Here is a 17118-nt window from a genome sequence, read left to right as displayed (position 1 = left end):
TCAAAGAACTGTGTCTGGATGTTAATAGTGAGCATCATTGACACCGCAGGTACATAAGATGATGGGGTGCCAGAGCTTGAAAGAAAAGGTGTCCCAGGTGCCAACGGTCTAAATAAGCATGGAGGGCTATAGTGATGCCACTGAATGAGGAGGGAGGGTGATAGGGCCGGAGAGCATTAACCACAAAGGTGGTTGGGAGGGGTGAACGATACTGATGTCTCTCTGTCTGGAAGCAGCACTGGGAAGAGTGAATACTGCTGATGTCTGTCTGTCTCTCTCTGTCTCTCCCTGAACTCCTCCCCCAACACCTCCGGAAAACCTGTGGAGCATGGTAATTGTGAGAACGTGCAGCCCATACATGAGAGGACCTCAGGGAAGCAAATGAGCAAGGGAGTGTGTGATTATAGTAGGCCTTGTACAGGATGTTATAGCGGTTACAGGGAACTCCGTGAGAGAGATAAAAGTGGGAAGGTTAATCAGTAAAAGAAGGTCAGCTTGCACTGAGATTGGCATTTAGGAAAGGAGAGATGACCAGTCATTCGGGGCAGCAATGAAGACATGCAGGATCTAAAGCATTGAAACGTGATCCTGTCTCAGTGTTCCAACAGGACCACTGGTGTATTAATTCCTGTAACTCACATTTACTGAGGCTTTGCTGTGTGCCTGGTACAGTGCAAGGCACCCTGCTTCTCTACATTTTCTCCATGGAGCTCCACACTCTGTGTTGTTGTTTTTTTTCAAGATTCATCAACAGTCAGTATTTACTTACCAGTCAAGGTTTCAAATACAGCTCTAATTTTTATTTCTTTTCTTCATTGAACAAACAGCATTCTCTGTGAAAGCTGGTGGCACAAGAATCAGGGTGGGCCTAAGCCAGGATGGAAATATCTGGAGTGCATGGCATCCTCCACTTTTGATAAGGCTTGGATACGTGCTCCCAGTATTGTGCCAGCTGAACTCATCAGTGTAACGGATGTTAAAATCAAAGAAGCATGGAGTCAGGAAGGTCTCTAGAGACTTATCAGTCCAAACCACAGCCCTGTCCCTCTCCCATTAAAATAAGGAGAAGAGCAAGGCCCAGAGAAGGGAGGTTCCACACACAAGGATGGTCAGTGGTGGTGGCAGGAGTAAATGCTAGTTTCCCAGTGTCCAGGCTGGGACCCGTCCTGCTGCACCATGCCCGAGACAGGGACTATTCACAGAATGACCGAGGAAGCAAAGCAAAGCAGATACATCTCCTCTTTTGGCCCAGCAACATGGCTGCCTTATTTTGGCCAGTGCCCATAGCCCCACCGTCCCAGCTGCAGAAAGTCTGACTCATCTTTGCCTTTTCTTACAGGTTTGTGATCACACGGCCGTCCAACGAGTTTAAGCTGCTGCCCTCAGATCTTGTGTATTGTGCCATCCCTTCCAACATTTCGTGTAACAGAAAGGATAAATTTTATCAAAGTTCTTTTGAATTTATAAATCCAGCACCACAGATATCAATAACCCCAGAGGCATCTATAGACAAAAATAATCCTCCCACAGCTGACCCACTTGACCAGATGACAACATAGCCATTGAATACAGCAATCCATTTTTTGGATCCCAAATCTATCCCTGTTAGTGATTCTAAGCGAGTCGTTTTGACTCAGAGTGGTAAACTATCTCCCCAGACACATCCAGGTAAAACCGTTTAGGAAAATGAAAACATGAACACTCCTTATGAAGGAGCCCGCTGTATATTCAAACTAGACCTGCTGATGTTCTCCACCAGCTCCTAGCTCGCTACCTGAAAGGCATCTCCAGAGACGGTGACTTCGAACAAGGAAAATGAAAATGGAAGCACACCATTTTCATGCCCATTGCTTAGTGGTTGGTCAGCAATCCCACACTGTTTGGGAAGAAGCAAAATGCTGTTCCAATCCCACTGGATCTGGTGTGATAAATAAAGATGTGATATTAAAAATGCCTTCATAAGGAAAGCTCATTGCTCTGTGTCCCATCAGAAGAAAACGTGTTAGTTTGAGCTGTGTTAAACTAGCACGTCTAGTTCCTCTAGCACTTCTGGGTTCCTCCAGTCAGAGAATGTAAGTAATCAAAATAAAATGAGAAGGACTTGGACAAAGGAGACAAGAAATGAAGAGCTGTCAAATAAGAATCTCACATTCTTTCTCCTCAAACAGGCAAGTCGTAAGCTAGTATATTCTCTCCTCTTTTCTTCTCATGTCTTTACGTCCTTCATCTCTCCTATAGATGGGGACATGCGGTTTGAACCGGAAACACATTTATGTGAAACTAAGACCTGAGTATTTGCCCAGTACGAGAATGAACATGAAAGTATCTTGGGATGGGGTGCCTGGGGGAGGTCAATTATATTGAAATAACCTTCCAAATTCTCTAATTCAAGAATAAAGACACATAACAGAAAAGGTATAAAACATTTCCCCATATTCCACAAGGAACCAATCCACTGCCCTATAAATCTCATCTTTAATTAAGTCATTTCATCTAGATATTAGTTTGTTAACATGGGAAACAAAAGCTCAGCACACCCAGGAAGTGTTTATTCCCAACTGGCGATCTTATAATGATGAGCTTCATAAGCAACGTCTTCTTTTTGTTATAGACACCACAGAGGAGAAGGGAAAAGAAAAACCATATTTCTCACAAATTATTTTATATAATGTTTATTGTGTCCTTGTCATTTTTCACAACATCATTGCTGATTTGGTATTACTGCCCTATTTTACAAAGGAAAAAACTATGGCACAAGTAGGGTTGCCAGATAAAGATTATCCAATTAAATTTGAATTTCATACAGACAACAAGTTTTTAGTACGAATGTGTCTATAAATTATTGCACTTAACTAGTAAGTGATCGAACCAACATGTAAACCTGGCTTGTTTTACTCCAGTGTTTATATACATTGTGACTCCAAGCACACAAATAAAATAATACAAAAAAAACACAAAATTCATCCACAGAAAATAAAATTTTGTATTAGTTAAGCCTACATTATAATGAAATCAGATTAATCTATGTGGAAAAAAAAGAGTAAATGTAAGGAAAGTTGTCAGAGACCAAGGAAATAATTTTTTTAAAGCTTGCCTCTCTTCATCTTTCTCTCTTTACATATAAATGGTAAAATTCCTGCAATTCCAAATTTGTAGGTAGAGTTAGAGGTGCATGAAAGATTTAATGGCCCTGTCTTTGAATCTCAAATCCTAATTTCTAAGAGGAAGTATATAGTGGGGTCAGCTTTGGCCGCTCTGTCCCACTGTCAATGGCTGAGGAGCAGGTGCCTCTGAACAGAAGGAAGATGCAGGGAAGGAGGGAAGAATGGTGCACGGCCTGGGAAGACATGCTACCAACATCTACGACAAAGATATCATTCTTTGTCTCCACTTCCTGGGCCTTTTTATACACACAGCAGGTGTGCATAAACAGAATATTTCTGAGAAAGTATGGAGGAGCCCTGTGTACATTCAAATCAAAAATCCACCTCTGTACACGTATTGACCAATCTGTTTAGCATCTCAGCCTCAGTTCTCCACATTAAAACCTTATCCCACAAATGGCCTCATTTCCAACAGAGCAGAGAAATTAGAATGAGAAAGTCTATATTCTTCAGTGTTTCATTGGACTGGGTATGAGAAATGTGCCTAAAAAACCATGCATAGTTGAGGTATATGCAACTATAGCCAATGTGTTAGCTCCAATACACATGCAACTATAGCCAATGTGTACTGCCAATACAGATAAATAAAATTGGCAAGTCCCCCTAGATTATGTGCCAAGTGAGTCTATAACTTCAGAATCAAACCATTTACCTATATATGGCAACATTTAATACAAGTCGTAACACTAGACCTTTCGGCAATACAGCGGATACTTAATTCACAATGATTGTTCAATCCTTATTAATGGAAGAATTGATATGAAGACAAGAAAAAAACATGAAGACAAGAAAAAAACATGCAAGGGTCATAGACACCATGTGGACCAGTAGTTTTTAAGTGTGTTTTCTTTGATCCTTTGACCCTTTTAAAAAAATGTATAAAAGCTATAGCCAGCCTCCCCAGAAATATTAGTATATGCATATGCTCCACAAAATTCATTGAAGTGTGAGGGAGGTCTTGGATCATTCTATAGTGTATCCATGGTCTTCCCAAATTGCTAATGTAGGTCTTCTATAACCAGTGGAGGGGTCACCAGAAAGAACATGGATCGGCAGAGGCAGGAGACCTGAGTACTTGTTTTAGGAACCTCATTAAACATCTGTGATTTGGAGCAAGTTCTTAAAACTCTCTCAGCTACTTTACCAGCTCATTTTACATTTTGTAAAACCAGGAAGCTGAACTAGAAGATTTTAACATTGCTTCCATCTTCATTATTGAACCTATACACATATCTATTCACTACATACTGTATATCAGGCACAGTGCTAGATGCTAAAGACAGAGTAATTACCAAGGCAAAATTGCCTTCTTCATGGAGCATAAATAATGAGATTATTACACATGGTGTCAAATGCTGTCAAAGAAATAAACGCGTGAGTGTGATAGAGAATGTGGTGGTCAGGAACCACTGCAGGGTGGGACCCTGTGGAAAAACTGTTTTAGGAAAGGGAACTTGAAATGTTCGAGAAAGCAAGCCAATGTGCTTAGAGCATAGTGAACAGGCCAGAGGAAGAATTACATGAGATAATATTGGAAAAATAGGTATGACCTGATTAAGAAAGATTCTATAGACCACGAGAAGGAGATTATATATTATTCCAAGTTCAATGAGAAACTCTCTAATAATTTTAAATAATGGAAAGTTGTGTTGTCCTTAACATTTTCACAGATCACTCTGGTTCTTACAGTTTCAGCAGTATGACTAAGTGAATGCAACTGGATTTGAAATGGAAGCTTCCAACCAAAGGCAGGAAGGAGGTCATATTCAAAAAGGGTGTTTGTGAGAGAGATAGGACTCATACAGAGAAGTGGTTGGTCATTGGCTGAGATTGTAATGCCATGTGGAGCCAAGAGATGTACATGAAAATGAGGCCCAATTTAACCATCACCTGGGAAGGATCAGCCCATCTGTGTAAGAGACAATTAACAAACACATCTATCATGAGAAATTAAAGCTCCAAGCTCGTATCATGTGCAACCATAGTACCCAAATTTACATCCTGTGTGGCAGGAATTTAAAACTGAAAACATAATGAAAACAAAAAAATCTGGTTCCAGACCAGTAAGTACCTTGAGGTAACTGGTAGAAAGAAAATTAGTAATGCTTGGCAGGAATGAATTCCACACTCAGGGCAACTAGGACTCCACCGGGGGGGGGGGGACAGTGAATGTAATACTTTTTAAAAACTGACAATAAACCCATAAAAACTTACAAATGAAATGAGGAAATCATCTTCTTAAGTGAGAGTCAGCAGACACATAAGACAAGAGGGTTAGCATGACCCCAGATTTTGGGTATTAAAACAATCTGGAAAAGATCATAAAACTGATACATTTAAAATGATGGAAAAGTTTTAAAAATATGATTAGAAGTCAAAAAGGAAAAAAAAAGGATGAGCAGGCAGAGTTGAAAAAGAATAAAAACTTATAGAAAGTGTTGATTAAATTTAAAAATGAATGTAGAATTTGAGCAATAAATTAGATACAAATGAATCTGAAGAATTTACTCAAAATGTAAAGTGGGAAGATGAACACATGACAAATATGAGAGAGTTGTTAAGAGACATGGAGGAAAGAATAAAATAGTCCAGTGTAAATAACTCAGTTTTCAGATGGGGAGATAATGAAGAAGATGCCTCCCATAGGTCTTAAAATTTTTAGAATTGATAAAATGCAAGAATAATGAGACACAAGAAGTCCAATGAGTCCTAAGCAGGAAAATTAAAATTAATTTATATGCAGACAAATTCATACTTAGAAAAGCAGACTTCCGACAAAGGGATTGCCATCGAGAAACAGAAAAAAAGAGATAATGGACCAATAACATCAAAATGCTGAGGGGAAAATAACAGAAGACATAAAAATATGAATACTAGACTGTCTAAATCACCATTCAAAACAGTTTTGCCTAAAAACACTTAGAGACCTGTATGGAAAGAATGAGAAAACATATACCTCAATGAGAAGGGAATGAACCCCAAAGGATGGAGAAATACATAAGGCACCATTATAAAAAATAATAATTGGAAATTGTTGAAGTAAATATAAATAGATATTACTGATATCTATTATACTGTAAATAGATAATATTATCTATAATAATAAATTTAGAAGGGTTAAGAACAAGTTGAAACTAACAGAAAAAATGGGGAAGATGAAAGAAGTGTGATTGAGTAAAACTGTTGTAAGATCACAGCATTGTTCAGGAGGAAAGCAGAGATAACTGTAGCACGTAAAATGTTTTGAAGAATAAAGTCTAAAGATGAAAAGGAAAAATACATGACTTCAAAATCAGTTGCAAGAAACTAAGTAGCAAGGAGACAAATAAAAATCAAGAATGTTGACTCAATTTATAAAAAGCCAGTGTTTTTGTAGAAAAGCAAATTAAAGGAATTGCATATAAAAAAAGTAAAGGGTAGGAATAAGTACAAGTCTACAAGACATTACATAAATGTAGATGGATCAATCTTGTTAAAGGATAAAGATTTTCAGAATAGAATTAAAAACAGATACGCTGTTCATATTATAAACTGTAATCATTAAGAAAATATAAATTTGAAAGAAAATAAAAGAAATATACTAGAAAAATATAGATCAAAAGTAGTGACATACTATTAGCAGATAGAGTGTACCTCAGAGCAGAAATCATTACTGAGGAAAATAATTTCACTTTATAACCATAACACTAATTTTCAGCTAGCAAACAATATAAGAGTTCTGAAATTTTGTGCATATAACAAGGCTTTAAAATATATAAAACTAAAACTGACAAAAATTATAAAAAGAAATTGAGAAATTCACAATCATAGGGAAGAATTCTAACATGCTTTTCTCAGAAACTGAAAATCATGCAGAAAAAGTATTTACATAGACTAATATGAACTACATAGTCCTCTCTCTCTCGCACACATGCACACACACACACATGCACACACACAATCTCTAAAGGTATGGCTTGTACTCATCGTCTAACCAGGTAGCTGGTGCTCCAGCCCTGTTAGCCATGGTTCAGGCAGCCACAGCAGAAGGAGAGTGAACACAAAAGGCTTTCTTCGTGAGGACACATGCTGTGGAAGTCCTCCACGATGCTCTCACTGACAAGCACTGAGTCCTCTGACCAAGTCCACTGCAAAGGGTCCTGGGCAATGTCCTCTGCTAACTAGACTACAATGCACCAAACAAAAAAATAGGGCTCTGTTACTAAACAAGCAAGGGAGATGAGACTAAAGGAAGAAATGTGTATTCCCTGCCACTGCCTTAACATAAATAATATCATGATAATTTAAAGATGCTATATCTCTTTTCACAGTATTTGAATTCTTTTAAAAGGTAAGCCACATAAAAATGGATTTAATGAGTACAATACATAGAATGTAAATAGGTCCATGGTGTCAGCAGTGCATGGATGGGCTGCGTTTGAACACAGGTTGCCTGGAGGGATGCAGGTGCTCGGGGAGCATCACTGCCCCACCCCCATCTGAATGACTGCCCTTATTGTAATCTGAAAAGCGCATACCATCTCCGTGAGTCTGACTGCAGAGCCCAGTGCTGGGAGACAGAAGAAAGCAGAAGGTTAGGTTGCTGTCCCAAAGACATTTCCATTTGGGCCGAAAAATAAGTTAAATAAATCTCTCAGCTCTTCCTGTATTCTTTCTACACAAGATCTTGATACAATGATAGAAGACAATTCACAAGTCAGTATGTGGTATTTTTTTCAACTATATAGTTTTAACTAGCTTGATCTAATAGAGATTACATAGAGAGATGACTAACAAGTAGCAAATGGGCATTTTTTTAATCAGCACACACATAATTTTCATGAATTCATCATCAAGGCCATTCTCTATCAGCCAATGCTACTCTACCAACCACATTGCAATGCAATTCAAAATTGGTAACAAATACCCAGACCTCAACAAATAAAATTTACCAACATATTTGGGAATAAACTCAGCATAGGTCAAGTTTAAAACTTCATACTGGGTATTAACAAACTTGAGATCTAAATGATAGTGAAAAGACTGTATATTAAAATTTGAAGCATTCTTCTTCAACAAATGGCAGTGAAAACATTGGATATACATATGCCAAAAATAAAATGGGGCCCTTACCTCATATCATACACAAAAATTAACTAAAAATAGATTAAAGACTTAAATGTTAGTCTTGAAACTATGAAACTCCTAGGAAAAAAATAAGAGGGAAACATCAGGACTTTGGATTTGAAAATGATTTCCTGGATATGGCACAAAAGCACAGACCACAAAAGCAAAAATATATAAGTGGGACTACATCAAACTTAAAAACGTCACAGCAAAGGAACTAATCAACAGAATGAAAAGGCAGTCTACTTAGTGGGAGAAAATATGTAAAGAGCTTCTATAACTCAATAATAAAGAAACCCAAACAATCCAATTAGAAAATCATAAAGATCTTGAATAGACACATTTGCAAATGGCTAAGAAGCATAAGAGAGTATCACCAATCATTAAGGAAATGCAAATCAAAATCAAAATACATACCTATAATGAAATATTATTCAGCCTTTAAAAAGAAGGAAATCCTTTTATATGCTACAACATGGATGAACCTTGAGGACATTATACTAAGTGATTTTCAACTTTTTCATCAGATGGCACACATAATTACTAAAATTCTGTGTCATACCAAAAATATATTGTTTGTTGATCTGACAAAAGAATAGGTATTATTTTGATTCATTCACACCAAATGGATATTTTTGTATTGGCCGTTGTCATTTTTTTTATTTGACCATCTAAGGGATAAGAGGTCAGTGCTCCAGACTAAATAGTCAGGCATTGCATGTTTTAGAAATTCTTGCGGTGCACTGGTTGAAAGTCACCATGCTAACGGAAACGAGCCAGACACAAGAGACAAATACCGAAGGTTCCACTTACATGAGGTTTCTACAGAAGTCAAACTCTGACACACAAAAAGGAGAATGGTGATTGTCAGAGACCCGGGGAGACGGAGAAGGGAGTTGTTCAATGGATGCAGAGTTTCACTTTTACAAGATGAAAAGTTTTAGAGATCTGAGATCTGTTGTACAATAATGTGCCTGTAGTTAATCACAGCTGCAACATTCACTTAAAAATGGTTAAAATGGGCCCTGGCTGATGTGGCTCAGTGGACTGAGCACCAGACTGTGAAGCAAAGGGTCGCCAGTTTGATTCCCAGTCAGGCCACATGCCTGGGTTGCAGGCCAGGTCCCCAGTGGGGGGCGCACGAGAGTGCAACCACACATTGATGTTTCTCTCTCTCTCTTTCTCCCTCCCTTCCCCTCTCTCAACAAATAAATACACTATTTTTAAAAATGGTTAAGATGGTAAATTTTATGTTATGTTTTGATCACAATAAAAAAATAAGCTATACATATAAATCAGTACAAAGAAATGAATTTGTAACCTTATATGCATGTGCGGAAATAGATTAAAAGTTCATTTAAAATGAATGAGCTAATTGTTCAATTTAACAAATTAAAGAAGTAGTAGTAAGAGAGTAAACTAACAAAAGACTAAAGAGATTTCATGTCACCCTTGGTATGTCCCAGTGTACTCGTCTGGAACAGGAAACCAGAACACAAATCCAGAGTCTCCTTCAAAAATAGCTAACCATTCGCTATTTTGAGAAATAGCAAAAATGCCCTCTATCAGACAGATTGTTCGGGCATACATAAAATATGTAATATATAACTATTATGTTACACATTCACATATATACCATGTATACATACTTAAATATGCATGCATACATATATAAGTACACACAGACACAGTGGCTTCTGAAAAACTAAAATATCTGGAGGCTTGGTTTTAATGACCTCCTCCAACATTTAACTATTCAGCATGTTAACTTTTATTTAAGACCTACAATACATTCCGAACAACTCTAATTAACTCTTAAATCCTCAGGCTAAGTGCCTTCAAACTGTGAAGAAGTTGAGGGAGGTTGGAGTTCAGTGAAGGTGGTGCACGGTTTCCGGGAGAAACAATAACTCAGGGTTCAAAGCCAGGAGTTGATTCTTCCCGAAAACCTAGAGCTCAAGCTCTAAAAGCCGTCTGGCTGTGGGTCCTGGACTGGTGTGCTCAGGGAGGGCGGGAAAGGGAGATGGAGAGGGTGCAGGGAGAGGAATGATGGCTGCTGGACATGGAAGAGAGGGAAAAAGGCCCGAACACTAATTGGGTTTGAAAGAACACGGAATGAGTCCAGCCCCTGCGTGCAGGGAAGAAAAGACCCTGGACAGCTGATGCTAAATGCAGATTAAACTAACTGCAGGTCCCCGGGGGACATCACAAGGTAAACCTGATTGTCTCTGTCATTTACAATCATTATCAGGCAGACGGCCTCCGTGATTTTACTGGGGAGCCAATTAACAGCCCCTGAAGCTAGGGGGGGAATGCCCCAGCTCTCCTCCTGTTTTTGAAGAGGAAAAATAAGGCAGAATTGGTGCCTCTGTCTCTGTCGGTCGGTCGGTCGGTCGGTCAGATAACTTCAGACAACCCAGTGACCCCTCAGCTCGTGAGTGGCTGTAGTCAGCCCGGTCTCTGCTTTCTTTTACTCCTTTTCTCTCGCTATTCAAATTAGCTTCAGCTAGCCCAACAAGACTTGCTACTCTCTTTTTGGAGATATGGAAATGCTAGTCATCTTTCACTCCTTCTTGTCTTCAAGAAAATATCTTTGCAGCATTTCATCCTGCAAGTAAGTGGGGAAAGGCCAGCGAAGGCACTTGAGAAGGCAGTGCCTTCAGCTCATCACTCAGCACCGCTCTGTGCCCTGACACCATTTTTTTCTCATGACTTTCTGCCACAGTCAGACTTTTTAACTCGTTGCCTGCATTCACTACCTTATTTCCACATCTCTGATTCACTGTTCAAGCCATCCCAGCCTGCCTGTAACCCCCCAATACTCTGTCTCAGGTCACAAGTGTTGAAGTGACTGTGGAGTAAAGTATTTGGTGCCGGCCCAAACTGACGTCTCAACAGGATTCAGCACCACTGGTCTCCATCCTAAAACATCGTCTTCCCTTGACTTCTGTGAAACAAAACTCCTCTCATCTTCCTTTTGCTTTTCTGACTGTGCAGTCTCAGTTACCTTCAGCTCCGCTTTGATACAGCACAATTCAGTGTCAGCATTACTCAAAGCTTGATTTTGGACCCTTTTTTTTTTGGTCTCAGGAATCCCTAAATGATCCAGATAATGAAAAATCACTGTATACTGTACACCTGCCATTAAAAGGATAAAGACGTTTACCAAAAGCCATCATTTTCATGCAAGAATATGCGCCCACTCTTGGCAGGTTTTTAAAAATGTTTCAGAGAAATTGAGACCTCTAATCTTTATATAAAAATATTACGCTTTTAAATTTTTATCTAGAACTATGATGGAGTTGTTGTAGCAGACCAACCCTAATGCCAAGAAAAAACAATTTTTTTAACTGGATAAAAACTTTTCAAAATACCCGTTTGAAGTAACTATAGAACAACATCGTAAGAACTAAAAGGCTAAGATCCAAGACACAAGAAAAACACGGAGGTGAGCTCACCATTTGACACTCTTTTTCCCTCAAGGCATTTGCCAATTATTGTAGTAAGTGGTGCTAAACAAGAGATCAAGTTGAATTTTGAGGCTAAGAGCTTTCAGCAATCCCGTGGGGCTGGGAGGAAAAAAAAATTGGAATTGAAGGTTATCAAGGCAGCTTGGAGTTGAGGGGACTCAGTTTTAAAGGAAAGAGGGTTGGAAAACAGTGAGCATGACCTCATGCTGCTTTTTACCCAGAGGGAACTGTTTATTCCTAATACTTTCAACATGAGAGGCCGAGAAGCTAAGAAGAAAGGATCAGCTATGAAGCTAGAAAGCTAAAGAGAGCTTTTGCCAGCCTCCAAGAGGGAGGTGAAAATTGGCACCCAAGCCCTGGCAAGGGGGACAGACGCAGGTAAACAACCTTTGCTTTCAGTGAGAGTCTTGAAAGGTCCTGCTTCAGGACTGCTTGCAACTTGAAGTAGAACAGTTCTCACGGAGCCTGAACTCAGCTTGAATGCCTCCCACTTTCTGATTGAATCAAGATGATCCACCCTGCTATGATTACTTAGAAGTAAGAAATTAATTCTCTCTGCTGCAACTTAGCATTATTCAGAGTTTCCACACTTTCTCTACACGTTGTCCAGCATTCACTACAGTGGTTGGAGTCAGTCTTATCTCTGCCTCAATTTATGCTTTTCTCTAGTAACCTGAGTTAACCTCCAGATAGGCCAGCAAGCCTTCTTCACCTTTCTGAGCTATTGTAATGTTAATAGTCTTTAGTCCATTTTTTTCTTTAAGAAATAAGTAAGTAATTACCATGAATGACAGTGGAGAGACTCACGTGACAAAAACTGAGAGACAAGAAATAGAAAATGGAGAAAGCCCACAGATGATCTTGATACAGTAACAGAAAGACTTTAAACTGTGATTAGCATGTTCAAGACCTGGGAGACGCTTCCAGGCAGGTGTGGAGTGTCCGTGTGGAGGGGTCCCCCCAGTATGACAGGTGTGGGCATTCTGCCTGCTTTTTAACGGTGAAGAAAACAGACAGGAGGCTCTTGCTACAGTGGTCCAAAGGTCTGGTGGGATGCTTCAGGGCCTGCAACGGCAGAACCAAGTGGAGCAGTAAAACAGAAGAGAGGCCAGATTGAAGGCCCCTATCTAGTTGGATGAGGTGCGCCTGGGCCTGAGCAAGCCCCACAATGCACAGAATGATGTCAGAGGTATCCACTGTCATCAGCAAAGCCTGGAGTCAGAGCATCAACACCATCGGGAGCCTCAAGCACATGAAGGATACTTTGTCTGTGCAGCTCAGCCAGCTTGCTGAAACTGCGGAGAACCTCAAGCATATCTCAGTGCCCAGACCGTGAGGAGACCCAGGACCTTATTACACAAGGGCTCTTCTGCAGGCTCACCAAAAGCTAATGGACCTGGAGTGCTCCCAAGATGGGCTAATGTATGAGCAGCCCTTCATGGAAAGTGGGAACATGCACAACTGGATCCTCATCCATGGCTGTTCAGAAGCATGGGGGTCTCTCTGATGAGCAGGCCAAGAAGCTATGGATGGTGCTGCAGAGGTCACGGTCACCATCCCCCATGACTCCAGTTTGCTAGCCTCGGTTGTCAGGATCACTGAAAGGGGGAAAAAATGACAGGTGCGCACCTGACCAAAAAAAGCAAACTGGTTTGTTCCTTCTAGAGGGCCCAAGAATTGGAAGGAGAAAATGTCTGCCATCTTGGATGGAAATACGAGAATCGAGGGTGCACAGGCAGACACTGGGGAGTCTGACAAGAGGTGGTTTGTCTGCCACCTGGAAATCATAAGTGAGTACATCCTGGATGACCTCATCTTTGCCTAAAACCTGATGGTTACGTGTTTTTGCCCTTCTGTGAGGTTTTAGAAACCTCCTGAACACGAACCACAAGGCCCCGAGTACATGGATACAAGAGCTCGAGCTGGGAGACCTAGAAACAAAGGAGATTGTGAGCCTATTGTTGGGGCCTGAAGCACCTCCCCTGGCACAGGGACGATGGGGAACGTGGAGCTGGGAGTGGAGGTTTCACCTTCTCCAAACATGGTCTCTGAGCTGTTCCCCGAGTACGGGTCAAGTCTCTCTTCAAACATCATTGCCTGGCTGCAGAAAGGCCGGGAAATAGACAAGAAAGACTGCATTAAAAAAAGCACTGAGCTTGAAGCTGACCAGTGTGGGTACCACCACCCAACAATCCCTGCCATCATCTTCCAGATGTTTGAACGGATTCTTCAGGTTGCTACTCAGAGACATACATGAAGATTTGAAAGTAAAGGGACTAGTTTGTATTTTCAGTTAAATAGATACAAAGATGAAAGTTGGTTGTATGAAGAAATATATATGGGGAAACTACCAGTATATATAATAATGGCAATGATCAGTCACTGCCAGAACCCATAGTCAGTTTAAAAAGGAAGCACTTAAGAAATGAAATAGAAGAGGGTGTGTTTCTGAGCTGACCACACAGGGACGGGATGGGAGACACCATTGCCCAGAGAGCTGCCGCAGCCTGCCAGAGGGGGTCTTCCTGGATCTGTAGCCACATCTCAATGAGCTGATGCCACGGAAGTGGCTCCGGCTCAAATGCTATAGACATCATCTGTGCCACCATGGGAGAATAGCTCAATGATTTTTGCCAAAATTGAAAAGCCATTTAAGTGAAATCATATGGTATTTAGTGAAATCATATGGTATTTGTGTTTCTCTGACTGGTTTATTTCACTTAGCATAATGTTCTTACTGAACTAACAAGCAAAATACAAACAGGCTCATAGACAGAGAGCAGGCTGACATCTCTGGGTGGCGGTGGGGGTAGGGGGTTGAGGGACTGAGCAAAAAGGAAAAGGACTCATGGACATGGACAAGAGTGTGGTGATTGTGGGGGGCGGATATAAGGGGGACAAATGATAATGGAAAAATACAATAGAAATAAATTAAAAAAATAGAAGGCCGTGTAAAAACAGGATGATCGTCTGTGGTAGTGGAATAGCCATGGATCCTCATGTGGAAGCATATGTCATTCTAGAGTCCAGAGGGGCACAAGCAGGGTTCTGAGAGGAGGGTTAGGGGGGCTGAGCATTTCCTTCCGGTTCCAGAAGCTAGCTTCTGGCTTTGGCAAAGATATGGAAGGGTGTCATGACACGATTGTCACCATTGCAGAGATTATTAAGCAAATAGACCCTTCTCTGCGCTACCTGGAAGTCTCAACTCTGGTGGGCAAATACCCAGACATCAGGGATGACTACGTCAGCACGCTGCTTGCCATGCCAGGGGACACCCACTGGGATGTGAAAAACAGACCATCACTGAGACTCTGGAACAGGGCCCCATGCAGGCAAATCAAAATGATGTGTCCATGTTCTGAGTCTGACCGTGGCAAAGCTTCTCAAGTAGCCAGTCTGTTTTCCAATTTTGTGGACATTTTCTGCACTGATCGTTCCCGCCTTCAGAAAGATATTTAAGCAAGAGTGACTCACAAGGACCCCCCTTAGGTGTTTTAGTTCCTAGTGTCTGTCTCTTTAGGAGCCGAGCGCGTGGTTTGTGAGGTGCCCGACCACATGGCTTCTTGGCTGACAAGCCCTCTGCCCGCTGTGGTTCTTCAGGCTTTCTCATTTTCAGTGTCACCATCCTCTGTGAGGCAGGATGCTGATGGCCAGCGCCTCATGGTCGTGTGTTTGTCACGGTGGTTGAGAGGAGTGTGGAGGGGACAGAGGCTCTGTCTGCAGCCATGTCTTGGTCCTCGCTCACTTCCACATGGTGTAAGGCTTCTGGAATCCCAATGCTTAATAAAAGAGTCTAAAGTCTGGCAGAGAAACAAAAATTAGAGAAAGAAAAACTGGATGACAAGATGGATACATTTACTGAATTTTTTTATTAGTTCTGATCGTTCTTAGTGGAGTCTTTAGAGACTTCTACATACAAGATTGTCATCTGCATACATGGACAATTTTACTTCTTCCTTTTCCATCTAAATGCATTTTCCTTTCCTTGCCTAATTTTCTCTGACTTTCACTGCTATGTTGAATAAGAGTGAAGAGTGGGCACCGCTGTCTTGATCCGATCTTAGAGGAAAAGCTTTCAACTTTTTACATTGTTTTATAATTTTCAGCCTTCAAGTCTTTCATCTCTTTGGTTAGATTTATTCTTGAGTATTTTAATGTTTTTGATGCGATTGTAAATGGGACTGTTTTTAGTTTTTTTCTCGATGGTTCGTTGTATATGGAAATGCAACTGAATTTTCTGTGTTGATTTTATATCCTGTAACTTTACTGATTTTATCTATTAGTTCTAACAAGTTTTTCTATGTGTAAGATCATGCCATTTGCAAAGATAACTGTATTCTTTTTTTAAACAATACTCTTATTTTTTAAGATTTTTTTTTATTTTTAGAGAGGGAAAGGAGGGAGAAAGAGAGAGAGAGAGAAACATCAATGTGTGGTTGCTGGGGGTCATGGCCTGCAACCCAGGCATGTACCCTGACTGGGAATCGAACCTGCAAACACTTTGGTTCGAAGCCCACACTCAATCCACTGAGCTACTCCAGCGAGGGCAGATAACTGTATTCTTCCTCTCTAATTTGAAGACCTTTCTTTGCCTAACTGCTCTGGCTACAACTTCCAATACTATATTGACTAGAATTGGTGAGGGTGGGCATCTTTTTGAATGGGCACATTTGCGTTTGTATCCTTTAATTTTTGTTAGCATTTTATAAATAAAATCCCTGACAATTCCAATATTTCTATTCTTAGAAATGTAAATTTTTGTGTTTCATTTCTGCTGACTTTCAGCTTTACTTGCATTCTGTTGGCTTGCTGATATTTTCTTTTAAGAATGTTGTTGATCTTGGTCTGTGGAATCATTTATTAAATGATCTGCTTCCTAATAATAACTTTATGATAGTCATCAACTTCTAGGTTGACTACATCCCTGCAAGCTGTCCACTTTTGGGGGCTACCAACCTACTGCACCTCTGGCTCTAGTATATGGATTTTTGTTTGCTTCTCTGCTTTGAAGTGTAGCCCGTAGATAGTTCCTCTAATTTTTGTGTAGCCAGCAATGCCTCAAAACACATTTCCTATGCAGGTTGTATATTTTCTTCAGTGAAAGGGTCCTCCCAGAACACCTGTCAACTATAGTGGCAGAAACAAAAGTCCTAGCTTATTTTGGCTAGAAAGCAAATGAGATGTTTTCATGGCCAACTTTGATAAACTCTGGCCAAGAACAATGTTATGCAGGGGTCAGGTGGAAGTATGACACAGAGATGATGGAGGTAGATGCCAATGAACTCAATTATCCTTCAATTCCAAACCATCTGGCATTTTGAGGAGCGACAGTTTGGGGGAATTAGGGAGAGAAAAGCACTCTTGGCACGTACACGGGC

General features: G+C 40.5%; 1 protein-coding gene and 1 pseudogene across 1 annotated transcript in view; both read left to right on the top strand.

Moving 5' to 3' along the window:
* Positions 1-1559, top strand: part of KCNU1 (potassium calcium-activated channel subfamily U member 1) — a 124341-nt gene extending 122782 nt beyond the window's left edge. Inside the window, exon 27 of the mRNA XM_045821802.1 lies at positions 1340-1559. Coding sequence (XP_045677758.1) covers positions 1340-1559 — 220 coding nt within the window. The remainder of the gene's footprint in view (positions 1-1339) is intronic.
* Positions 1560-10439: 8880 nt separating this feature from the next.
* Positions 10440-13607, top strand: LOC123807762 (annotated as a pseudogene).
* Positions 13608-17118: the final 3511 nt, after the last annotated feature.

Source organism: Phyllostomus hastatus, unplaced genomic scaffold, assembly GCF_019186645.2.
Source record: "Phyllostomus hastatus isolate PE091 unplaced genomic scaffold, TTU_PhHast_1.1 phas_scaffold_46, whole genome shotgun sequence".
NCBI classification, from domain to species: domain Eukaryota; kingdom Metazoa; phylum Chordata; class Mammalia; order Chiroptera; family Phyllostomidae; genus Phyllostomus; species Phyllostomus hastatus.
The sequence above is the reverse complement of the archived record's forward strand: the minus strand, read 5'-3'. Positions and strand labels throughout refer to the sequence as shown.